The sequence below is a fragment of the Girardinichthys multiradiatus genome, chromosome 8 (assembly GCF_021462225.1).
Source record: "Girardinichthys multiradiatus isolate DD_20200921_A chromosome 8, DD_fGirMul_XY1, whole genome shotgun sequence".
Taxonomy (NCBI): Eukaryota; Metazoa; Chordata; class Actinopteri; order Cyprinodontiformes; family Goodeidae; genus Girardinichthys; species Girardinichthys multiradiatus.
Window position 1 is genome coordinate 19,866,538 of NC_061801.1, and position 25,355 is coordinate 19,891,892.

Genomic DNA, 25,355 nt, shown 5'->3' on the forward strand with positions numbered 1-25,355 from the left:
TAATACTAAAAAATGCTGTTATGCCAAAAGCAGCAAACTGAAACTTGAAATCATATTTTTCCTTTTGTCTGTCAGGCTTTTTGTGATGAGCTGGAAACAATGATCCAGGATCAGCTGAAGAAGGGCAAGACACCCACCAGCCTGTTAGCGCTGCAGCAGATCGCAGACTTCATGACCACCAGCATGCCTTCCATGTATCCAGCGGCACCACAAGGAGGCATGGCAGCTCTCAACATGAGTAAGTAACAAAGAGAATAAGTGAAGAGGACTTTCTGACCTCAGCACTGCCATGTCTGCACTCACAATGCGTAATGCAGTGTATGCCATTGTTAACTGCAGGACAATAATACCAGCTGTATTTGACTAAAAATAATATGTTATTGTTCCCTCTTCTTTTAGGGATGCAGTTGCACAGCCTCTGTTTTCTAGCCTGATATTTTTTTTTTATTAATTGGCATAATAAACTAAACTTGACTGCAGTGTTTTACTCTAGTATGGAACTAGAATATGGATCCGTTTATATGGTTGGACTGAATCTACTATATCTTTCTGTACATGAACTGGGTTGTTTTGTAAAGTCCACTGAATTGGGTTGAATTGCTCTGTTTTGTAACTGACCACCTTCCTTCTGTGTTGCCTATTTCTTTCCACAGGTTTGGGAATGGTGACCCCAGTCAACGATCTGAGAGGCTCAGACTCTATCTCCTATGACAAGGGCGAGAAGCTTCTCCGCTGCAAACTGGCTGCCTTTTATCGGCTCGCTGATTTGTTCAGCTGGTCTGAGCTCATCTATAACCACCTCACTGTAAGACTGCTCTCTCTCATGCAATAAAGTGGCAAATCTTGAATAATTGTTTTCAACTTACCAGCTTACAGTTCATTAGATAGGACTGCATTTACTTTCGCTTGCAAAGAACTGGAGTCTTTAGTTTTATTTTGACCAAAGTAGTCAGACAGGACATGGGGTGGAGAGAGGGGGAAGACATGCAGCACAGGTCTCGGGACTTGGAAGAAACCCTCCGACGACTGCGAGGACTGAGGCCTCTGTATATGGGTCAGGCGCTCTATCGCTACTCCATGTGACATGCTTAGCAAACATAGCGAGTCATGTGTCAGAGAGAGTCACTGCAGCCAAAGACTTAAAAACTGGCTCAGAGTTCATCAGCTTAGTTGTCTTTCTCTCCTAGATTAAGCCTCTAAAGAAGCAATAACCATTAATGTTTCACTTTGCTTTCCTGTAGAAAATACTCCTGGATCAGTGCTTCTTTGTTCTCTTTGTGTCTCTGCTCTGTTCTCTCAAACCCCCAGTCGGTCGTGGCAGATGGCCGCTCACACTGAGTCTGGTTCTGCTGGAGGTTTCTTCCTGTTAAAAGGGAGTTTTTCCTCTCCACTGTTGCTACATGCATGCTTAGTATGAGAGATTGCTGCAAAGTCAACGCCAGTGACTGTCCACTGTCTCTACATGCTCATCCAGGAGGAGTGAATGCTGCAAGTCTCTGACTCGATGCAATCTGCTGGGTTTCCTTAGATGGAAACCCTTTTAACCAATTTGAATAATAAACCGAATGTGACTGCACTGTTTGATAGTTAGGATTAATTAGAATGTATGTACTCGACTTGAAATCTGTATGATTCCATTGAATTTACTAAAGTGCCTTGAGACGACATGTGTTGTGAATTAGCGCTATATAAATGAAACTGAATTGAAAGACTCTCTCTCACACAGTCATTGTAAAGGGTGCAAAAGACTGGTCCTTTTGCTTTGTTAGATCAATAAAATGTTATGCCTCACGTATGATACAAGTTTTCAAGTCATGCACATAAAAATAGGTACATGACTGCAAAACACGATCACCTGGCACACCAGGGGTGCACAGCTGTCCTAAAATCAAACCTTAGACCAACAACCGGGATCAGGAGCTGAGTTTATTAAGGGGTTCTCCTAGAAGGCATTGCAGCACATAGTTGGGATTCTTGGGATTGGACTGGGGCATTTCTAAATAAATGACAGTTTAACTTGATTGTCTTCTTGTTTGTTCTGTAGGTCAGAGTGAACTCAGACCAGGAACGCTTCCTGATTATTCCCTTTGGGCTCCTTTACAGTGAAGTCACCGCCTCAAGTCTGGTAAGAATCAGTCCAGGTATTTCTATTTAAATACCTATAATCTATTTAAACGTCTGTGCCATTTAAAAAAATATATATTTTGGGATACCTATGTAAGTTTGACATAAATTGAGCCAAAGAAGTCCATAACACACCTTTGATCACTCTTTCACATTAAATGACTTTTAGGTAAAGATAAACCTTCAAGGTGAAATCGTAGACAGAGGAAGCACCAACCTGGGGGTCAATCAGGCCGGCTTCACCCTCCACTCTGCCATCTACGCTGCACGGCCCGATATCAAGTGTGTTGTACATATACACACAGCGGCAGGTGCAGCGGTAAGCATACATAATAATACATGACTTTATCAAGCAACATACTGCTTATAGGTATCCAGATGTTGCATGTTTTTGCTGCAGGTGTCAGCCATGAAATGTGGGCTGTTGCCCATCTCACCTGAGGCTCTGTCCCTGGGGGAGGTGAGCTATCACAATTACCACGGCATACTGGTGGATGAAGAAGAAAGTGTTCTCATACAGAAGAACCTTGGGCCAAAGAGCAAGGTACCTCCCAGGGTGTGAAAGAGAAAATGAATAAAGAAAAACTGATGCTGCCGCTTAGATGTTTTCTTCTTTATCTCAGGTTCTTATCCTCAGGAACCATGGTTTGGTGTCAGTTGGAGAAACAGTGGAGGAGGCCTTCTATTACATCCATAACCTGGTGACCGCCTGTGAAATCCAGGTAGGTCTAACCTGAGGTCTAAAGCTACTTTATCTGAAATATTTCACTTTAACAAATTTGAGTTTTTTTTGTCATATTTTAATTTGGATTTTTATTTATCATTAAAGTTGTCTTAATCTTTCATAACATCTACTTTTGTCCCTTGTCTCACCATAACTTTTTCTTTCTTCATGTTTCTGTCCGTGTGTTGCTCTACCTTGCTGTGTACGTCCTACTTTCCACCTTTTTTTTATTTATGTTTCTCTCTGCTCTGCTTCTGTCTGGTTCGTCCGGTTGTATACCTCCTGAATGTTTTCCAGGTGCGCACACTGGCCAGCGCTGGAGGGCCAGACAATCTGGTGATGCTGGACCCTGCGAATTATAAATCACGCCCACGCGTCCCTGAGTCAGCAGGCGATGGGTCGTCAACACACCCCAAGTGGCAAATCGGGGAGCAGGAGTTTGAGGCTCTCATGAGAATGCTTGACAATTTGGTAAGCCCTAAGGACAACAGGTACACCCGGCTCCAGAGTTTACCACTTAAAACTGTTGCATAACTATTTATAGTGTTTCTGTGGTGATTGTAGTCATTGTATGATAAAGGCATGAGTGCTCTCTTAAGACAGGGGTGTCTAAATTGATTGATTTATCATAAATTATATATATGTTTTCATACAATGTTCACTGAATTACTCTTGTTTCTAACTCCCGAAGTTGTTTTCTCCAGGGCTACAGGACGGGTTATCCTTACCGGTGCCCGGCTCTGCGAGACAAAGGTAAAAAGTATAGTGACGCGGAGCTCGCGTCCTCCGCCCACGGCGGTTACTCCTACGGGGAGGACAGCGACTCAGGCGCTCGCTCCCCACTGAAACACAGCTTCCAGCGCGGCCAGCGCGACAAGACCCGCTGGCTCAATGTCGGCGGTCGGCCCGATGAGCCCTACGAGGACGGGCCTGACGGCACCAGCCCCAAGTCGAAGCCTAAGGTGTGGACGAACATAACACATGATCACGTCAAACCCTTGCTGCAGTCTCTCTCGTCCGGTGTCTGCGTGCCAAGCTGTATAACCAACTGCTTGGTCTGTGCCTACCTTATTGTTCATAGTATAGAATTTACAGAAATGGGTAGTTGTTCGACATCCTGGGGCGCTGGGGACGCTAAAATGGAAAAGTAATGTTCAGATATCAATTGATGGCCAATTATGACATGATCCTTTAAAAAAAAAACCTGGTGACCCACAATCTAACCCCGTAAGACCCACCTTCTAATAACTTTTTGGTCTTTTTGTCACAATTCTGCTGCTATTAATGTAGACCCACTAACCCACCTTTCTAGTGCTCCGCTCTTGACTCTGTTTCCTTCTGGTCTCCAAAAGCTTCACGATGCTGGAACAGCTGCCCAGAGCATGTCCCACAGCATGTGTTGTAGTGAAATGTATTGTATGTGTTGATGTTTTTCCCAGAGGAGCAGCAGGGGTGTGGCATGAGTCTTCAGTTAGGCAGGTGAATGCAGCAAGACTAAATGATGTTGCTGCTGATTGTACAATTGCTCAACCCAAGCGAAATATATATATATTTTTTTTCCCTTTGCATCTTGACTTTGGCGTACTCTGTTTCCTAAAAATGAAAATAAATGTTACTTAAAATCAAGAGGAGCTATATTTGCTGAAACTGCACATTTGCTTTAAAGACTTTAAACGCAACAGACTTTTCAAGGAATCAGTGGAAAGTGACATGCCTCTGAGTATATGTATATGAATAATGGCAAATATATGACAGGATTGAAACTGAAAGTTGTACATGCATCAGTCTCCACAACCTCTTGCACCCCTGGTAAATATGAATAAAAAGCCTTAACATTAATTAATCTTCTTTGGATAATCTCACATACAGTTTTGAAAAAAATCAACCATTAATTTTCTGACTCCTGGTCATGCGTCATACTGCACCCCTTTTCCTACAAGACAGCGCTTCTAGAGAGAGGGGCAATCTCCAAGTTGTGGGTCCTTTTTAAATGCACTGTTCAGTTTAGCTCACAGGGTTTCTATACGTTTATGGATTCACAGCTAGATAGTCACAAAAAAAGTTGATTTGTGCATGGCAACCTATTTCTGTGGTTTGTCCACTTGTTCTGGAGGATTATCCTGTTAAAAGACTAATAGATGAGCCGTTTTCAGCTTTTCAAGATTATCGTTCAAAATATTCGGGTATGTTTTAAGGTTCATGATCCCATGCACTCAAACGAAGTTCCAAGGCCTTTGGCAGAGAAACGGGCACAAATTATTATTATTATTATTATTATTATTATTATTATTATTAAGATCAACTTAAATCTGCCTTCCTGTATGACATGTTTTCCTTCCTTTCCCATTTTGAAGAGTGGCAATGAGAAATGGACGTGTGTCAGATCAAATTTGTGCACCAGGGGAAACAGGAAGGGATTGATTCGTAATTAAAAACTGCCCGACTCTCTGATCAACTTAGGGTATAAATTAAAAATGCTTTAGTTGCATTTATTTTATTGGTATTATGAGTACAAATAATGGTCACACTTGTGGCATGGTTTAAAACCAAATTCTTTACCTGTGAATGTATTTCTCAGTCAATAAAGTTACTGACAGGTTGGATTTTCAGCGTAAAATATTGCTGCAGTAAAAGAGGAACTTATTTTTACGCATCTTCTCCAGAGGTACCAGTAGTTGTGGGGATGCTGCATAAGCAAAATCTTCAGTGCAACTTGCTTTTTTACTTTTTCTTGCTGCTACTTTTAGTTTATTTTGCCTCTATTTTTGTCTAATTTTTGGTTTTAGTTTTTTACTGAAAAGCAGCTTTAATAAAAATAATTGCCTGCATGAATGAATTTGTTTTGAGAAAAGAAAAACAACAAAAAACAGAAGACGTGATAAAATTTGACCTGACCTTGAATCAATTATCTCCTGTTGGGAAAGTAGGAAATGTTATGTTGTGAGACTCTTTCTCAGTGAGTATTTCATGTTTACATGTTCATCTCATACTCAACCAACCCTGCTGTACCCATCCAGTACCTCTTCCTCATCTAGACAACCCGGCAGCAATGCAGCCTAGCTTAGAGTAAACGCATATGAATGAAGTCATGAGCTTTTCCTCCCCACTGCAAGTTACATGCTCACGTTAAAATGGTTCACTAAGTGGCATGAAAGTTGGTGTTCTATCTTCATTTGCTGCTCATTCCTTTCAGTGCAAGAAATGGATGAAAAACTTCCCTTCAATAATGCTGAGCATTACCAAGTTTACAAAAACAGGACATAGAAAGGTTGTGAACAGTTTCATCCTCTGCAAAAAGGATGCTCTTTGCTCTTAGCGTTGTGATGGTAGCTTCCATTAGTCCCAAAATGGCCAAGTGTTCTCGGGTGTGTTTCTCTCTTATCTCTGTTGTCCTTGTTGTATATCAGCCTGGAAAATGACTTGGGTGATGCCAGCTCACCCTTCACTGCCACTCTCGCTTCGTAAGCCAACCTCATCATCTCGGTCACGCACCCAGCCATCTCTCACTCCCCCCAGACCACCCCTCACATCTCCCTCCACAGCCCCTTCCCCTTTTGTTTGTTTTTCCTTTCTGTTAACTCATGCTGTAATTGTTTTCAGTTGATCTTCAGTGAAATCCTGTTTGATTTTAGTTCAAATGGTCGATCAATGATGATGACAAAGGACTTCCATAGTTTAGTTAGTAGTTTCAGGAGGAGGAATTTTCCATATACCGAGTTCCTCATGGGATTCATGAAATTATGTGTGCGGGCCAATCCCAGCATATAAATGGATAGATCTGGCGTCCCGAAACAAGCAGCACCTATGTATCACAGCCCTATTATTGTTATTTTATTAATAATAATTCCTATTTTTAGAGGTCTGTCCTACTGAATTTGACATTTAGGAGATTAAAACTCAGATTCCAGGATATTTGGGTTCTGATCTGACACCTGAATTAGTTTAATTACTCAAATATCTAGTAGAATTTATTTTAAACATTTGGTGCTGATTTGGCCCTAGTCCTGTGGTTAATATGAATACACTATACAGGCTCTATTAATCATACTGCTGCATTTCATGCAAATCTGTTCAGTTGTATTTATACACGTTAGAGATAACTGCTTATACAACATTTATGCAGTCACCCTCTTTAATTGTCACCCTGCTCAAAATAAATGAAAGAAAAATAAAATATATCACAAAAAACATAACATCTGAAATATTGCAATGCTAAACCTTTTTTTTTTTTAGCAGATATGATCTAGTAATTGTCGAACATGACTTGATTTCCAACAACAGCTAAGACGTTGTGAAACTGTGATTGGATTATTGTGATTATTCTTGTCAGTTCCTGCAGTTCAAATGAACATAGGAATGTGGAGAATTCTTTGTAGCCATAAACTTACTGACATTTATAACAAATAATTCATCGTTTTAATTCCATTAATTCCATTGTATTGTCATTATCTGTATTCCATTATATGTGACCTCTACTGCCTACTATAAGTAAAATATTTCATATAAAGCATTGTGAACTCTATTTACCCAATGGGTGAAGAAACCCACAAATGTAATTTGAAGTTACAAGGTCAGTTGTCTCTGCTGACAATTTTCAGAATTTAGCCTAGAAACTTTAATGAATAAAGCTTCAAGATAATAAAATGAGGAAAGAAAAAGATGATTAGTTAATTGAGTTCCTAACTTGGGTTAACACAAACCTACTAGTGAGCATCATGACCGATACAATTCTCAGGTTTTATAAACAACAACTCTAGTTGAGGTCAGAAAGCACAGGTCTTCTGTTTCAGAAGTCCAAATACTCCTGTAAGTCTCCTGTCCCATTATCCACAGTGGGCACACGTTTATATTAACAGCTGATATGACTGGTAAATAACGGAGGAGCCACAGATGCCTAATATTTACAGATAACAATTCTCAAAAAAAATAATAAAGATTTTCTGAAAACATAAAAACAAAGCTTGCAAAAACGTCCCTAAACATTCATCATCATCATTGGCTTACTTTTATGTGTTTTTAAAAAAAGTCATCTAACTTTGTGGATTTTGATTTTTGCATGATTGTGAAGCTTGCACTGAGTTATGTCTACATTTATTTTTGTGCCTGTTTTTTACTTTTTTCTTCTCTTGCCATTTGGTGATCCAGTTATAACTATCTAACACTTTGGTCGTGTTTACAGTGGATGAAGGAAGAAGGCCTTCGCCAGGCTGCTGTAGCCAATCAGTTTATCCCACTGAACACCAACCCAAAGGAAGTCCTGGAAATGAGGAATAAGGTATTCCAGTCTTTTAGTGTTTTATCTGATTAAATGTTATCCCATTTTACCGTTGATATTTGAAGCTCTACAACCACCTAAGGCTCAGTAAAGCAACTGGACCATGTTTTACTTTAACCGGGCCACTTTATTCTTCAGATCCGGGAGCAGAACCTGCAGGACATAAAGACTGCGGGACCCCAGTCTCAGGTTCTGTGTGCCGGCAGTGTGGTGGAACGGACCTTTAACCAGGTCAGTGTGGGAAGTCAACACTATAATGCTTTGCTGCTGTAACTTTCCTGACCTGGACTTGATGCTAATGAAGATGGTTTGAGGATCCTTGTTATTAATATTAAACAACTTAAAATCAAATTTTCTGATACTTTCAGTCCAGGTCAGGAGGCATCTGGACACTGAGCTGCATTGAAAGAAACAGAAAAAACTGATTACGCCTAATCAGAGTATGGATAGTATGTGGGGGACTTTATAACTATGACATTATTCTTTGATCACAGAGCTTCTCGTTCTTGGAGGTGAGTAGTGCGGGAAAGCTCAATATAATTTGGTTTTTATGTTTCTGCCAGCTCAGAGTCCATTTTCATACATAGTTTTATTTATTTAGCCATCACAGCTACATTTGCATTTGCTTTGGAGTTTGATGTCTTGATATATAAGACAAAATGCCCTGTTGTAATTAAATAAGGGTTCTTTTTTTACTTTGAATTTTCTTGTGCATGTGCACATTTATTTTCCTCATATGCGTTAGAAGGAATGCAGACCAGGAGGTCTTGGCTCAGTGGTTCTCTTTGCATGGCTCAGGTTAGAGATGCTGTGAATGTTTTTGCAGTTTTCTTTTAATCTGTATGACGGTCTGGGAAATGTTTGAACTAAAACCTGAGATAAATGGGACTTTTTGTTGCTTTAGGTTTTCAGGTTTAACCTTATTTAATAGTGACATCTCATGAAGCATGAATGATGAAGCCCGACTATCCGATTATTTTCCCCAACTACAGTCTAGCATCCCCTTGTGTTGGAAGTTTGAAAAGCATGCTGATGGTTACCACTTTCACTGCTGCCATGTTTTTTTACAAGTGGCCTCCATTTCTCTAAAATGGTGCCTCCTTGCATGTACTTTCCTCAAATATTTTTAGTGTGCTTGGTTGTGCAAGTGCCTTCAAAAGGTATTCATACCCCTATAAATTTTGCACATTCTTTTCATGTTACAACTACAAGCTTCAGTGTATTTTATTGGGAACTTATGCAGACCTCTTGATTCAATACTTTGTAGAACCACCTTTCACTGTAATTACCACTGCTGCTCTTTTGGACTGTTTCTACTAGCTTTGCACATCTACAGACTGAAACTGTTACACATTCTGAAAATCCATCAGATTGCATGGAGATCATCTGCAAACATCAGTTTTAGGCAAGGCAAGTTTATTTATATAGCACATTTCAGTAGCAGGAAAATTCAAAGTGCTGTAGATGAAAAAAGAAAAAGAGACTTGATAGGAAAAGTAAATTAGTGGCATAAAGGTAATTAAATAATTAACGAACACAAATAATTTAAAGAGGAAAAAAAAGAATAACTAAATGAACCTCCTGCAGGAAAATGTGAGAATTGAATCCAATCATTTATGCATGCAGTGCACCCAGGCACTGCATGAAATAATTTTCTCTGCATAAAATCAACGTTTCTCCCTGGTTGCAATTTCCTGGAACCCTACGCCAGTCCCATTTCACTGGAACTTCGCTTCCCGTCCAATTTATCCGCAAGTAATTGAAGTCATACTGTTGCTAAACTTCGAATAAATGGGGAGATATCTCTCTTTAAGACTTACCCATGTCTGAGTAAGAATCAGGTGCTGGACCTAAATCCAATTGAGAATTAGACTTTGACTGGGCCGTTGTAACACAATATGCCTGGACTTAAAGCATTCAGTTTAGGGTTGTTGCCCTGATATAAAATGGACCTCTAGTCACAGGTCTCTTCCAACTTTCAGAAGGTTTTCTTCCAGAATGTCCCTGTATTCCCATCATCTCTGACCAGCTTTCATGTAACTGCTAAAGAAAAGCATCCCCACAGCATTATGCCACCACTCTTCACTCTTGAGGTTTAGATCTCTGCGGCTCCCCCAGAATTCCTGTTGACCTCTTGGCTCCATGTGATTAAGAATGTCCTCCTTGCCCGGTCAGTTCAGGTGGCCCACCATATTTTAGTAGTTTTGCATTGTGCCATATATTTTTGTGGCACTAGTGGCCTTTATTTGCAGTATTCAGACAGGAAATGGGCAGAGAGAGAAGAGACTAAGACACGCAGCAAAGGTCCCATGGTCAGGAATCAAACTCTGGACAACTACATCTAGGACTAATAGCCTCAGTTTATGGGGTGGACATTCTACCTCTACACCACGCACCACCCAGCCATATTGTTTACATTTCATGATCCTACTTTAAACTTCTCCACAACTTTATCCCTGATCTTTCTGCTGTGTTTTTTGGTCTTCAAGATGCTGTTTGTTCATCAATGTTCTCTGGCAAACCTCCAAGGCCTTCACAATACAAATCAATTTCTAAAGGGATTCAATTACACACATAGGTAGACTCTTTATTTTTTTAGCTGAGCTCTAATGGCAATTGGTTGCATAAGAATTAGAACCATCAGCCTTAAGGGGTTGAAAAAAAACACCGCCAACACTGTACAGATTTTTATGTAAGAAATATGAAAACGATTTGTCTTTTTACTTTAGGTCAATTATTAAGTACTTTATTTTTGTCCATCCCAGTTCCAATAAAACACACTAAAATCAATGTAAGAAAATGTGGGAAAAGTTCAGAGGGTGTGAATACGTTTGCAAGGCCCTGTATATATAAATGCAAAGGTGGAAAGTCATTATGCATATTGTTAGCTAAAATGAGATGCCCCACCCCCACCCAGAAAATGAATCTACATGCAAGATTTTGACCTGAGAAAGAAAAATATTTGAGATGAAACACTTTTCTTTCTGCCTAAGCATCTATTATGTGGGATTTTGCTGTACTCTTTCCCCCTTTGTGTGAGAGTGTCTATGATAGACTGTGACTGCCTGACAGACTACTTCGTCCCCCCTTCATTGGGTTTACTATTGCAGGATGCTCTTCTGTCTGACTGTACAGACACTATTGACGGCCTTGATGTGTCCGAGGGGTCCTATAGTCCTGCTAAAACAATTAGAAAGGTACTTACTGCTACAGTCATGAATCTATTTTACCCCTACAGTGGATTACAAAAGTCTGGGCAACCTTGGTCTAAATTTGCTACCGGGCATAACTTACACTGGGAGGCAAAAGAAGGGGAAAACTGGATGCAACATTTTTTGGATGCATAAAGATTGCTTAAATATCTTGGCTTGAAATTAACAATGAAAGAGAAGAACTTTAAAGTGCATGCAGGTAATATTTTTTTTACCTGCAATTTCTGTTAATGTTTGTGTTGAACATACAGGAAGCATTTTCTGACAAGGAGTCTTCAGAAAAATTAATTAAGACTGATGCTGCTGTACATTAAATCAGTGCACAGATCTGGAGTCGTCTGAATCTGAGCAAACAGCAGTTCTCTTTCTGCATTTGTTTCGGTATCTCACTATGGGACACACCTCTAGCGCCTGTCCCCCAGAAGCTCTATTACATTACCCAGTCTTGAGTGGCAGGCGGAAGTGACATCCGCTCCCATGGGAAGGGACTTCCTCCCAGTATAAAAACCCTACGTCGTGTAGGTGATCTTCAGTCTAACACCTCTTCTCACTCCCAGAAGCACTTCTCAGACGGTCATTTCAGTTACTATTGAGTTAGCTTAACTGTTCACAGTGCGAGCTAACAACTCGGTCGCCAAACGTTCTCAATAACTGTGCTCGACTGTTCGGAGTCTTTTCCAATGCTGGTCTTAACGGAGTTTAAGAAAGTTGTGCAACTTGCACTCATTCTCACCATGAACAGAGTTGAGCCACCATCTAGAACCTGCACATGTGGCAACCTCATAGCTGGGGCAGATACCCATTCTGTCTGCGTTTCGTGTCTGGGGCTGCAACATGCCCGGGACGCGTTATGGTGTGTTCACACCGAACGCGGATTCTGCGATAGGAGCGGCCGATTTACATGTTATCCCTATGTAGAGGCGTGTTCAGGAGCGAAGTGGCGCGGTGCGAAGGAGATGGAGGACGCGGTGTTGAAGGCACGCCGAGCGAAGGACGAGTTGAAAAATCGGAACTTTTTCCTAAATTCGCGTCGCGTCAACCAATCAGGGACTGGATGTGGCTGCGACGTAGGGTGAAAGACTGCAGCGGTGAAGAAGAGGTTGTCAGTGAAGATGTAGGACCAGATCATAGTGGCGGTGTGCGGCAAGCCAGAGTTGTATGACTCAACTAATTACTTTTACCGAGACATGTACAGAAAGGACTTGGCCTGGTTATGTTTAGGCACAAATATCTTATATTTTGGAGATGTGGACATTAAAAATCGGCTGTTTTTTTTTATTGAGCTGAGATTTATTTACTCACCGAAGACAGATGGACAGGCGTTCAGCAGCGGGGATACAGCGCCGGTAGTTGGTGTCCCGGAGGCCGATTCGTCTCCCAATGCGAGACAGCAGATCTTCGAACTGGGTCCTGGATAGACGGAAGTACCGCTGAAATCGACCGTCATCCAGACACAGCTCCTGGAGTAGGTGGTGGTAATCTCCGAACTGTTCCCGTCGTCCCTGAAGAATCTGGTGAACCCAGGGACGTCGGTGGCGTTTTTCGGCTCTCCACAGGTAAAACACCGTGATTAGGTCCATGAAATCCATGTCCGCCATGTTCAGTTGAAACCAGGAAGCAGCAGATAGAAGCTCCTCCTATTTGATGACGCGGCGAAGCATTGCCGTTTGTTGCCAAATGGCAACGCAGAGTTCACGCGGAATGTCAAGCGGGTAAAAGCACACAAATGACGCGAAATATTCGCAGAATCCGCGTTTGGTGTGAACGCACCATTTGCGTCAACAGTGAGCTGCGAGCACTGTGCACGGCTCTCCCATAAATGTTGTCGGCGCAGGCTAACGCGCCAAGCTAGCCTGTCGGAGGTTGATCCTGTGATGGGGGTAGCCAATCCCCCGCCACCGGAGCTTACCGCTACCGATGAGGGAAAGCCAGTTGGGGTGACCAGCTTGCGGCTGCCGCGCCACTAACTGACCCAGAGGAAGACGAGGCCACACTTCCAGTTTTCAGCACTTTTGCTAATGCCGAATCTGAATCTGAAGTGGAGTCCATCAGTCTCGGGTTTGATGACGTTGAGCAGGACTGCGAGCCTTATGCTATTCCATCGGCTGCAAAGCCCTTGGTGACGGGTGACACCAGTCGCAGCGGCTCCCCAAACCCCCAAATCCTGGAGCAATCCTCTCACCACCAAGAACTCCGTCTTGGGAGGGTCAGCGCTGGACTGGACTGGCATGAAGGACAGAAAAAGAGAGATGGTGAATCTCTCAAACTGTCTGCCCAGAAATTCATGTTATGCCTCAGACTGCTGGGTCTGATGGCGTCTGCGCTGGTGGTCATCACACTCGGCCGTCTACACATGCACCCGTTTCAACGGCGGATGGCGTCACTCAACTTGAGCCCCACACGCCATATTCATCGCAGCGTCCTGGTTTCTTTCACATGTGCACGTGCTCTGAGCCTGTGGAAGCGCCCCATGTTTCTCAACACCGGTGTTACCACGGTAACCATCCTGGCGACGCCTCGCTGACAGGTTGGGTAGGCACTCACGTAAGGATGATGGTAAACGGCGTTTGGAGTTCACAAACACAGACAGTTCACAGAAATTGTCTGGAACTCCTGGCTGTGAGCAGTATGGGAGCAGAAATGTCCCATAGTGAGAGACCGAAACGAATGTTGAAAGAGAACTTTGGATTAAGGATTTAATCACTCATATTAAATTTAATATGAGTGAGGTATCTCACCAGATCACCCTCCTTACATGAAGCAAGGAAGAGGTGTGTTTACTAGACTGAAGATCACCTACGTGACGTTTGGTTTTTATACCTGGAGGAAGTCCCTCCCATGGGAGCGGACGTCACTTCCGCCTGTCAGTCAAGACTGGCGTAATGTAATAGAGTTTCTGGGGGACAGGCGCTGGAGCCGTGTCCCATAGTGGGATACCAAAACGAATGTTTCAGAAAACCAGGGTTAAATCCTTAACCTAAAGTTTTATTTTTGCATTTTTTACAGTCTCAACGGTAATTGTCAAACTTTTATTTTTTTATTTCTTATCCTTGGTTGCTTGACTATCACCACACATTTTTTCCCTTTTAGATTTAGACTGCTTACTTTAGTAAGCCCATGGTTTTTTGACTGAGTGAGGTTTAAAACCTTTGGAATATTTGTTATTGCACATTTAACTTAATGCAAAAATTAATGGATCTTCAAAAAGAAAAGGCTTGTCGGTTATTTATTACAGCACAAATTTTGTCCAGGAGATGCCCAAATCCTTTCGCACCACCTTGTGCTTGACATCTTCAGCCTCCTTTAGTTTGGAACTGGATGTTAGTATTGATTTGATTGGAGAGTCAAATGCAAATAAGTGACCCTTTCTTTTTCTGCTTGATGTTGAGTACTATAAGCCAAAGCAAACCCTAGCGGCAGCAACGAGTGCTGCTTTAAGCATTAGATGTAAACAGGCAAATCGTTTACATCTATTGCCTAAAGGATTTGAGTTTAGGCTTGTAGTTATTACTATTAGAAAACAAACTCTTAGAGCAGCTTTCCAAAACGTGTGAGTATTGCATTGTAAAAAAAAATCTTAGTAAAACATTGACTTTAGATGTGCTGCTATTACGGAGCTGTTTATGTCAGGTTGACCAAATGGACCACTGGGTGGCTGATCATCATGATGGGGATCGAATCCAGTAAACAGACCACTGAAAAAGCTATAAAAGCTGCTGATTGTTTTTGACTTTTTAAGCTTTGTTTTCCAACCTTCTGGCTCTGCAGACAGTTTTCTACCCCTCCTTCTGATATCCAGCTATTTTTCCTCACTTGTGTGTCCTGAAGGGTGAGCTGGTGACCGCATCCAAGGCCATCATCGAGAAGGAGTACCAACCCAAGGTTATTGTCGGCAAGACCGGTCCCAACCCCTTCAATAAACTCACCGACCAGGAGCTGGAGGAATACCGCCGGGAAGTGGAGCAGAAACAGAAAGGAGGCGAAGGTAAATGTGGCAAGAAAGGCACTAAACATCATTTGAATGGTAATGGGTTTTCAGAGGGAACCTGAAGAGACATTAAATGAAACAAAAAAAAAACCTCAGTTTGTTACCATTATTTTTTAATTTTATTTATCTATTTCTAAATGTAGAAATTACAGCTCTGACATGAATACAAACGTATCATAAACAATTTTTTTTAGGTCATATGTTGTGTTTAAGTTGGTGACTTTTGAAGGAGGACTGCGTCTCCTTTCTACTACAATTACTCGTTATTTGTGCTTTCCAATTAAATCTTTTAAAATGGTATAAAAGGGTTACTTGAAGTTTAAATATTAAAACTTAAAAATATATAATCAGAACACTTGTATGCTTGCTATTCATCAAAATTAGTTTTAACCCTTGCTTAATAATATATAATGCGTCTTTTTAACCTCATTGTTCAGAATGGCCAAACTGTATTATCTCTCCACACAAACATGTAAAAACATGGATTTACAGTGCAACAACAGAAGGACTCTATGAGAGGATCAACCTCCAGTGCACCCAGACCAGAGCCAGAAACTGTACCATCGGCTCAAACCTCTGTCTCCACTCCTCTGCATCAAACTGGTTCACCCAGCTTGGAGGAAGCCCAGCCTCCAGCTTCCGAGAAGAGCTCTTCTTCTCAGGGCCTGTCTGTCCCCGAGCCAGCTCGCAGCGGCACCCACTCTGCAGCGACGTTAGCAGACGATGTGTTTTCAGCAGCAGATGAAGTGCAACCAGCTTCAAACTCTCCACACAAGGAGTTCCACAGTGCGGTGGTGCGGGCCCTCATCAAGGACCCGCAGAGTGTAGAAGCCACAGAGGGAGGTCAGGCTTCAGGTACTTCAGATGAAGTGGAGTCATCCCAGAAAGCTCTGGCCTTCCACTCCCTTCCCTGATCATCCCTGCCTTGTCTTACTTCCTCACTGGGAATCTGAGAATTCCTGCCTGCTGTTTCTTCTCCTCTCTCTGGGGGTTTGGAGTCTGCTGCCATGGGTTTACCATGTGCAAGCACCCTCCTTTCCCACATTTCATCTCCAAAGGCTCTGCTTGATTGTTTTGGGTCCCCACTCCCACAATCCCTGTCTCTGATGTCTTTTCCAAAGGCATCAAAGCTTTGGCACATTTGATCCCGCTCTGGAGTTTGATTAGATGGGGCAGAGGGGAGAGGATGCTTGGAGTTCCTCTCTCCTCGTGTAATAAAAAGGCTTTTGTAGTGAAATGTGAAGAATCAGTCTTGGATATCAGGAAAAACCTAAAAAAACCCACATACTCTGAAATTAAATGGCCTCTTTTTCTTCCTGCTAACATGTCTATTTGTTTTTGTTCTTTTTATGGTACCATACGTCACTTCTTATTTCCATAACCTAATCATTTAAGCTGGTTTTGGGGTTTTAACGTTGCTTTTGAAATGTTTGAAGAGTTTTGCTGTGCCTTTTTGCCTGGTTTTGGGGTCCTTATGATTTCCCTTTTTTGTGTTGAAACAAGCTGATTGTCTGGCGAATTTATGTTGGTCTTTAAGAAATTACAAGAATTTAGTTTTCTTTAATGTTTTGTGAATTTACAGTTCTCGCCACATGTAATGACACCCACTGGCAAGGATGTGTAAAATGGCTTAAAATAAATGCATCTTGTGTTGCAGTAAAATAATCTCACTATGAAAATATAGAACTTTATTCAGTGAGGTGGAAAAAAATTGTGCATTTAAAAAATAAGTAAATTTGTTTTGGCACAATTATTTTCACCCCAGTGATCGCTTTCAACATAAATTTAACTGACGCATTTTTTAAAACCACCTTACTATTTTAAGTTGATCAGCGTTTCTAGGAATCTTTAATCAATAATTCATGATTTTCAATTTCCCTGTGGCATAATATGACGACGGACAAAATAGGAAAGACAAGAGAACGCGCAATCCAATGATGGATGGGTTAGTCTTCATTAGTTAGGAAATGGATACAAAAACATTTGCTATATCTGCAACTAGAGCAATAATTAAAATATTTACAACAGGTGGAACTAGCAAACAAGTCTGGATGATGATCCGTATTTATCTTACTGTAAATCTCCAAATCTCACTGTTGGAGAACCGCAGTGAAGAGTGACGTCTTGGCATTCATAGTTCTCTAGAACGACCATTAGAAAACCATCTACAGCTGGCTCTTTTTTTTTTTTTTTGTCTTACCATCACAAATCAGAATCAGCTTTATTGCCAAGTTCGTACATACAAACAAGGAATTTGACTCCGGTACACTTTGCTCTCTGGGTTTTCTTTTTTTTTTTTTTATGCGTTTATAAGATGTAAACATGTAGAGTTTGCTGACCTCTTCCTGGTAAAATTAAGCTTTTTGGCAACAAACACTTCAGGGGTTTGTTGTAAGGCAAAGGATGAATATGTAGGAAAGTACCCCAAGCCCACTGTTAAGTTTGGTAGAGGATCTGTCATGCTGTGGGGCTGTTTCTCTTACAAAGGCCCTGGGAACCTCTTTGGAGTGCTCTGCACTAGAACACCGAAAATGGGCCATTATTGAATCCTTTAGCAAGAAAATTATTCAAAGGTGGCCGACAGAAATGGTTCATCAGACGAAATGTCAGCCTTCATCTCACTGTTATGAAAGGTTATAATACAAACGAATGTGCTGTCCTATTACTAAAACTGTACAAAGTATTAACAGGATTATGCCACCTGTGATTTTGGTTAACAATTATTTCTTAGATTTCTCTTTTTTTTATTTATTGCTGTTGCAATTAAAGATACATTTATATTAAGGTTTTATACACATCTTTTTCAGGACTGCCAACAAATGTGGCTGGTACTGTAGCTGCTGTAAATAGCTTGTTATTGTTGATGTTTCTTTCAGATTCAGAAAAACCAGTAGAGCCTGAGGAGGACAAAGACCCTAAACCCACATCCACACCCCCAAGCACCCCTATCAGAGCAGAGGAAGGTAAGTTATCCTGATGGTCTTTATAAAATGGCCTGGTTTGGCATGGGTTTCCCTCAGCTCTTGCGTTTTTAGGACTTGGAGATGGATTGTAGTGTCTCCTGTCTCTCCACCTGCCCGTCTCTCTTTGGGTCTGCTGTGGACTTTAATACTACTATACACGTTTTGTGTTTCTGTAATAATAGCCCAAGAGGAGTTGATTTCTATTTTTCTCTTTTTCTCCAAATTTTTTATTAAATGTACAGAAAAATTGGGAAAATTAAAAACAGAAGAATCTAACAGCTTTGATTAACCACAGGGTAGACCGTTTACTTTTATAATCCCTCTTGGTCTTTATTACTGTTGGATTACACCTTTGTCAGCATCATCAATGATGATACTGCCGCTGGCTGTATAAATAAAACTGAAGTTGTAATTTGATTGCCAGTGTAATCTGATACAGAAATATTTTTAACGTCTCTGTAAAGGCTCTCCTCTCTCCCTTTGTGGCCGTTCTCCATCTTTTTGGGGGGTCTTCTAAGAATGGTTCCCCTTTCTTTTATGTTATTTTAAATCTTCAGTTATTTTTTCCACATTTTAATTTATTTCTTTTTTTTATTTACCATTGTGCCTGTGGTTTGATCTGCATAGACATTTGTTTCTACTTGTGCTTTTTCTTCTTTGTGGCTGCGATTACAATCAGAGGATGGAAATACAAAAGAATACCTTTTGCCATAGTAAGTATGTACTGTTCCACCTCCTCGGCACCCTCCTAATTACTGCTCACCCCTCCACGTTTGCGTTGACTCATTTACCCTGTTTTTCTTTGCATGGCTTCAGTTTCAGATGTGGTTCATTGTCTGAATTGTTTGTTGAGGTTTGTGACTATCTTTTCTCTGACTAACTTTCTATTTTGGGCTTGGTGGGGGTTATTTCAGAGCTCTGTCGTTTAATAGCTTCTTAATTATGATTAAAGGAGATTTTATCACCATGGCAAAAAATGAGACATTTTCTTGCCGTCTGTTTCCTTATATGTGTAAAATTGGTATTGTGGAGCACACAACTGAAGTAAACCTCACAGCCTGTTCTCTCTTTTGTGTTTGATAACCCCTTTTCTTCCTGACAACAACTCACTGATATTAAGCAGCCTTTCTTGCACATAAGCACATTCTTTAAATGTATATTTCTGTCTCATTAAAAACAATCTTTCAGTGGTTTAAAATGTGTTGACATGTTGTCTGTCCTGCAGGCGTGTCCTTCACCAGGTACATGAGTGCTTTGGACTGAAGCTTTCCAACCAAACTGGCTGCTGTTGGTTTAGCTTAAAACCTGGTTGCTACAGGCTGGCTTTTTGCTTACCGGTCTCCAGTTTCTATCTGTCTGTGGTGTTTGACCTCATCGCTGTTCTGACTGACTCGAGTTGTTAAATGACGATGCTGCTAAACGTTTTCCATGGTCTTGTTTCACACTGGTCTCTCTCCTTCGCATGGGCTATACTAAAAATGGATTAACGTTGTTGTGGGACTGTTGCGGATGCTGCTTGTTGTTTTCAAGCTGACCATCTGGACGAAACAGAAGTCTGTTTTTGCTTATGAGTATCTTTAAAAAAAAGAAACTAGGGTTATTGGTTGGATTTGCAGAAAGAAATGTTTCCGTGTTAATGCTCATGATACTTGATGAATGAATAAGGCATGGTAGCTTTTAAGAATAAATCCTTGCATACAGACAAGCAACTCATAAAAATTATACTGTTCAATGAAACTGGATCTAAGCTTAAATTCTGTGCTCCCTACGTCTAGTCTTTCATTATTTTATAATTTGACTAATTGAATGACTGAGTCATTAATGAGAATAGCGCACCAGTGTGGATTTATGCGTGTTTTTCTTATTAAAAACATTTTTAAGTCTAGGACTTTCACTTGTGCTTGTTCTGTTCTTTTTTCCACTTTATTCTGTTTGTACACAGGGTACAAATGAACAAGGGAACTGCAGTCATTAAGATTTCCCTGTTTAAGTGAAGGTAAAACAAACAAGAAATACATTATGTGCACAAGCTTTAACATCAGAAACAAGCCATCTTGATGAATGATTCGCCTGTTATCTTGTTTATTGGTGCAACTGAAGGAAAGCTGTGATGTTAAAGGAGTATTCTTGGCTTTGCTCTGAGGCAAATTTTAATTTTAGTGTTTATTTATCCTGAACATTTATGGTTTTTGTTAGACTGTTGCCTGTGGAAGCGAGTGACCTTTTTTTAGACACGAGCTGTGTGACTTTATTTATGGACTCAGGAAATGAAAAGTTGGTGCTGTTCAGGTAGAAAACTGTGGTTTTTCCAGCTTAACCAGCATTTGATTTGTAAGTAACTTTGTCGCTTAACCATCAGTTTGTCTTCAAAGATCAATAATGCTCTCCCTTCCCTCCCATCAGAGTTGTTGCCAGAACAAACCTTTAAGGATGAGAGTGACGCAGCCACCCTGAGACAGACCCTTCCAGATTTAACCCCCGATGACCCCTCTGAGGCTCCAGCTCTCCCTGCTGAAGACTCCACCCCAGCAGCTGCCACCGCGGAAGCAGCTGAGGGGGAGGAGGCCGCTGATGCTGGGGACCATGAAGGAGAGGAGTCTCCCGGCAAATCCCCCTCCAAAAAGAAAAAGAAGTTCCGCACACCTTCCTTCCTAAAGAAAAATAAAAAATAGATGGGGTCCTAGGTTTGAGAATGTTGGATAAGGCTGGCTTCGGCCTCGTTTTGGTTCTTTTTATTGTTTTCTGTCAATATACTCTTCAACTGAGCCACACTTCCACCGTTATACTTTTGATTATTTTTGTGTCTTTTGTTACAAGCTTATTAACCTGCTTTTGCTCATTAGTGTGTGCCAACTTTGTATACAATGTAAAAACAATTGCATAAAGGTTTTTAATTATTAAAGGCTTTTAGTTGTGAGTGCAATCTGTCTTGTCCACTCCACCTAGTCTTTTATGCATGACTATAACTACAGGCTCATGTGCTCAGTGAGGTTGGAGGATTTTATTATTATTTTTTGTTTTAATCAATGTAACCACTAGAATGTATAGGGATTGTATCTAAATATGTCTGTCGCTGCAGAGCAAGAAGCTTATACCTTCTCACTGAGCTGGTGGCGAGTTCTGACAGTGATAACTACATAGTGCATACATGCATCCCTGAAGCTGTGCACTCATTTAATTGTCAGCAGACGGGGAAAGCTGCAGTCAAGCTACTTTGTATTGGTTATTTGCTTATGTCCAAAATGCAATAATTCCAATTAAATCATTCAGTCTCAGCCACATGTAATGTTTTCTTTTGTATTTAAAACATTGCATTGCTTTATTCACATGGTTCTTAATATAGTGTTGATCAAATACTTTGCACACCAGATTAAGTTAGAGCACTGCTGCATTCTGCAAGATTAGTCCTGCCTTGTTTGCAGCTAACATTGTGCTTGCTGATCATTCTAAAGCTTCATGCAATGCATTTGCCACTGGCTGTAGGCCTTTATCATGAAGGAATGTGAACATTTGTATTAATTTTTACTTTAATTCTGATGGTTTCATCATTGCTTTTGTTTTGTGTCTGCTCCCTTATTTTATCTACAAGCTATGTACAAGCAGCTAATGTGTGATTTTTATCTCCTAATAAACCATTATTGCTTGTTGGGAAGGGGTACTGGCCCTTCTGTCATAAAACCACGTACTGCTTTTATCCAGTTCAAGGAGAACGTCTTACAAAGTTGCATGTTCAATCAGGTCTTAAAACCATAGATCTGGATGTTACTTAGTGAAACAACAAATGAAACCTGGGCTGTGAATAGCTGTTGACAGTGATGATGTACACTGGACGGGAAAAAGCTATTTTTGTTGTGACTGCAATTGTTAGATGGGGGGTGCAGAAAACACTTTGATGTTTGGTTTCAGACCAGTTTTATGTGCTCATGTTCGGTTGTGTTGTTCCATCCTGCTTTAATGAAAAGTCCTGACGTGCTTTAAGGAATTGGCCACTGGTGACAAACCGATGTCAGACTTGATATTGCATTGGAGGGCTTCAATTAAATTTTTGGGTGTGCTGATACCAGAACTAATGTCCCAATATTCATTTAAATTGGCCTCATTGTTTTTTTTTTTTGTTTTTTTTTCTTTAGACATCTTACATCATGCTAATTAGTATCGTCTGAGTTCATCTTAATTTAAATATTTGGTTATTGCTAAATTTACAAAATTATTACACAACTTTTTTCTTTTTGTCATGGTTCCACCTCTATTGTTCAATGATGAATAAAAAGAAAATCTACCATGAAAAGCAGAATTGTATGACTGGTTCTTATGGCAACACTCTGAAATGTTTATTTCATATCCAAAGTCTGTCTTTATTATTTACCTCATATTTGTTACCTCCAGTGACATGCCAAAGAGTGGCCTTGAAGATCAGCTTTCAAGTCTTGTCACAAATTCTAAATTAGTTTTATGTCTGGGCTTTGACTGGGCCATTCTGACATGTATGATTTGAACTAAATCGTCCCATTTGTAGGTCTGTCTTACAGAATGGCAGTGTATTTAGCTCCATACACTATGACCAGTTGTCCCTGCATAAGATCCCACAGCTGGATCCTGAGGTTAAATTAGGCAGCTGGATCAGGACAGTTATTGTGCCAGCCACATGGAGAGGACATCAATGCCATGACTGAGTGTGTAACCGAATATATAAACTTCTGTGTGGATAACATCATCCCCACCAGAACCGTGAGATGCTTCCCCAATAACAAACCTTGGATCACCAGTGACCTGAAGGACCTGCTTAACAAGAAAAAAAGAGCCTTCAGAGAGGGAGACAGAGAATTATTCAGGAGTTTACAGAAGCAACTTAAAGTCAAGATAAGAGACAGCAAGGAGGTGTACAAGAAGAAGCTGGAGAGCAAGCTCCAGCAAAACAATATCAGAGATGTGTGGACAGGGATGAAGAAGATCACAGGCTTCCCCCTTCCACCTGTGTGTCTCAAGAAGTCAAGTGGAGAGACTGAATAGGAATAAGGCAGCAGGTCCAGATCATGTCAGCCCTAGAGTCCTGAAGGTCTGTGCAGAGCAACTCTGCGGGATTCTGCAGCACCTCTTCAACCTTAGCCTGGCCCAGAAGAAGGTTCCAGGGTTGTGGAAGACCTCCTGTCTTGTTCCGGTACCAAAGAAAACTCACCCATCAGTCCTCAATGACTATACACCTGTTGCCCTGACATCCCACATCATGAAGGTCCTAGAGAGACTCCTGTTGGCCCACCTGAGTGAGCAAACAGTAAACCATCAGGAATCCCTTCAGTTTGCTTATCGCTGCGGAGTTGGAGTTGAAGATGCCATCATACACCTGCTTCAACAAACCCACTGTCATCTGGACAAAGCCAGCTGCACTATGAGGATCATGTTCTTTGATTTCTCCAGTGCATTTAATACAATCCAACCTGATTTGCTTTGTCAGAAACTCCAGAAGATTCAGGTGGAGGCCTCAACAATCTTCTGGATCAAAGAGTACCTGACAAACAGACCACAGTTTGTGAGACTGAAGGGTTGTGAGTCTAACCAGGTAGTCAGAAGCACAGGAGCACCACAGGGGACGGTACTCTCACCATTCCTTTTCACTCTGTACACCTCAGACTTCCAGTACAAGACAGACTCCTGTCATCTGCAGAAATACTCGGATGATTCTGCAGTCGTGGGGTGGATCAGAGGATGGACAAGAAGCTGAGTACAGGAAGGTGGTGGACCGCTTTGTGGCATGGAGTGGAAACAATCATCTCATTTTGAACGTGATTAAAACAAAGGAGATGATTGTAGATTTTAACAGAAACAGGAATAAGTCAAAAACTATTTCTATCATGGGAGAAGAAGTGGAGGTGGTGGAGGAGTATAAATACCTCGGTGTTCACCTGGACAACAGACTAGAGTGGAGATGCAACTGTGAAGCCATCTACAAGAAGGGACAGAGCAGACTGTACTTGAGGAAGCTTAGGTCCTTTGGTGTTTGCAGCAAGATGCTGCATATCTTCTATAAGTCTGTTGTGGAAAGTGTGATCTCTTCTACCATCATCTGCTGTGGTAGCAGCATCAGAGCCAGGGACTTAAAAAAGCTCAACAAGCTGATAAAAAAGGCTGGCTCTGTTCTGGGGACTCCTCTAGAACCTCTGGAGATCATTGTGGGGAGACGGATTCTTCATAAAATGAAGAACATTATGGAGAACCCTGAGCATCCTCTTCATGAGACTGTCCTACAACAACAGAGTGTCTTCAGTCAGAGGCTTCTTCAGATCTGCTGTAAGACGGAGCGCTACAGGAGATCCTTCCTGTCCACAGCCATCAGCATCTACAACGGCTCTTTGAAGAAACCTTCACAATATGAGTTATAACAACATTTAATTTCCCTTTGGGATTAATAAAGTATTTTTGAATTGAATTGAATTAAGAGCTGTTTTTATCATTTGAGGCAGCTGGCCAAAATAAAACCAATACTTCTAAGGAGGCATTTGAGACAGTTATCCGTGCCTTTGTCTCTACTAGGCTGGATTACTGTAATGCACTTAAATGAGGGTTTGTGGGACCTCCATATGCCAGCTGCAGAGGGTCCAAAATCCTGCGGCAAGACTTTTAAGTGGCACATGTAAACATGAGCACATTTCTCGTTTTATCTTCACTCCTTTGGTTGTCTGTACATTTTAGGATGCATTTTAAAATTCTTTTATTTGCTTTTAAATATTTAAACTGCCTAACCCCACCCTACCTTTCTGAGCTGCTGCATTCTTACAAACCTACCTGCTCTCTCAGATCAGCTGACCAGCAGCTCTTGAGTGTCTCATTGTCTGCTTTTAAAACTCTTCCTAGATCCCACCTATTCTCCTTGGCTTTTAATGCTTTGTAAAGAGTTGATTTTATTTTAAGTCAATTTTATTTAACTTGATGTTTCATTCATTTCAATTCATTCATATTTTAAATTGCAATTTTCCTGAATGTGCCGTGTTTTACATTCGGCTAAATGCAGCTCTTCGGTCCGCCAGTTCTCAACAAATAAGGTTGGATTGGTTATTCGACGCTAGGGGCGCTG

At 41.1% G+C, this 25,355-nt stretch overlaps 1 protein-coding gene across 21 annotated transcripts in view; it reads left to right on the forward strand.

Moving 5' to 3' along the window:
* add1 (adducin 1 (alpha)) overlaps positions 1 to 22,574 on the forward strand; it is a 38,814-nt gene extending 16,240 nt beyond the window's left edge. The window contains exons 3-22 of one of the 21 annotated variants that reach the window (XM_047372170.1): positions 76 to 238; positions 654 to 805; positions 2,045 to 2,125; positions 2,294 to 2,443; positions 2,525 to 2,668; positions 2,748 to 2,846; positions 3,146 to 3,319; positions 3,553 to 3,903; positions 8,028 to 8,123; positions 8,262 to 8,354; positions 8,618 to 8,635; positions 11,234 to 11,320; positions 15,164 to 15,320; positions 15,816 to 16,178; positions 18,200 to 18,286; positions 18,966 to 18,999; positions 19,103 to 19,139; positions 19,512 to 19,527; positions 20,229 to 20,282; positions 20,690 to 20,750. In XM_047372170.1, the coding sequence (XP_047228126.1) occupies positions 76 to 238; positions 654 to 805; positions 2,045 to 2,125; positions 2,294 to 2,443; positions 2,525 to 2,668; positions 2,748 to 2,846; positions 3,146 to 3,319; positions 3,553 to 3,903; positions 8,028 to 8,123; positions 8,262 to 8,354; positions 8,618 to 8,635; positions 11,234 to 11,320; positions 15,164 to 15,320; positions 15,816 to 16,178; positions 18,200 to 18,286; positions 18,966 to 18,999; positions 19,103 to 19,139; positions 19,512 to 19,527; positions 20,229 to 20,239 (2,313 nt within the window). In that variant the 3' untranslated portion in view covers positions 20,240 to 20,282; positions 20,690 to 20,750. The other 20 variants (XR_007039257.1, XR_007039258.1, XR_007039256.1 and 17 more) reach the window with 20 other exon arrangements.
* The last annotated feature ends 2,781 nt before the right edge of the window (positions 22,575 to 25,355 follow it).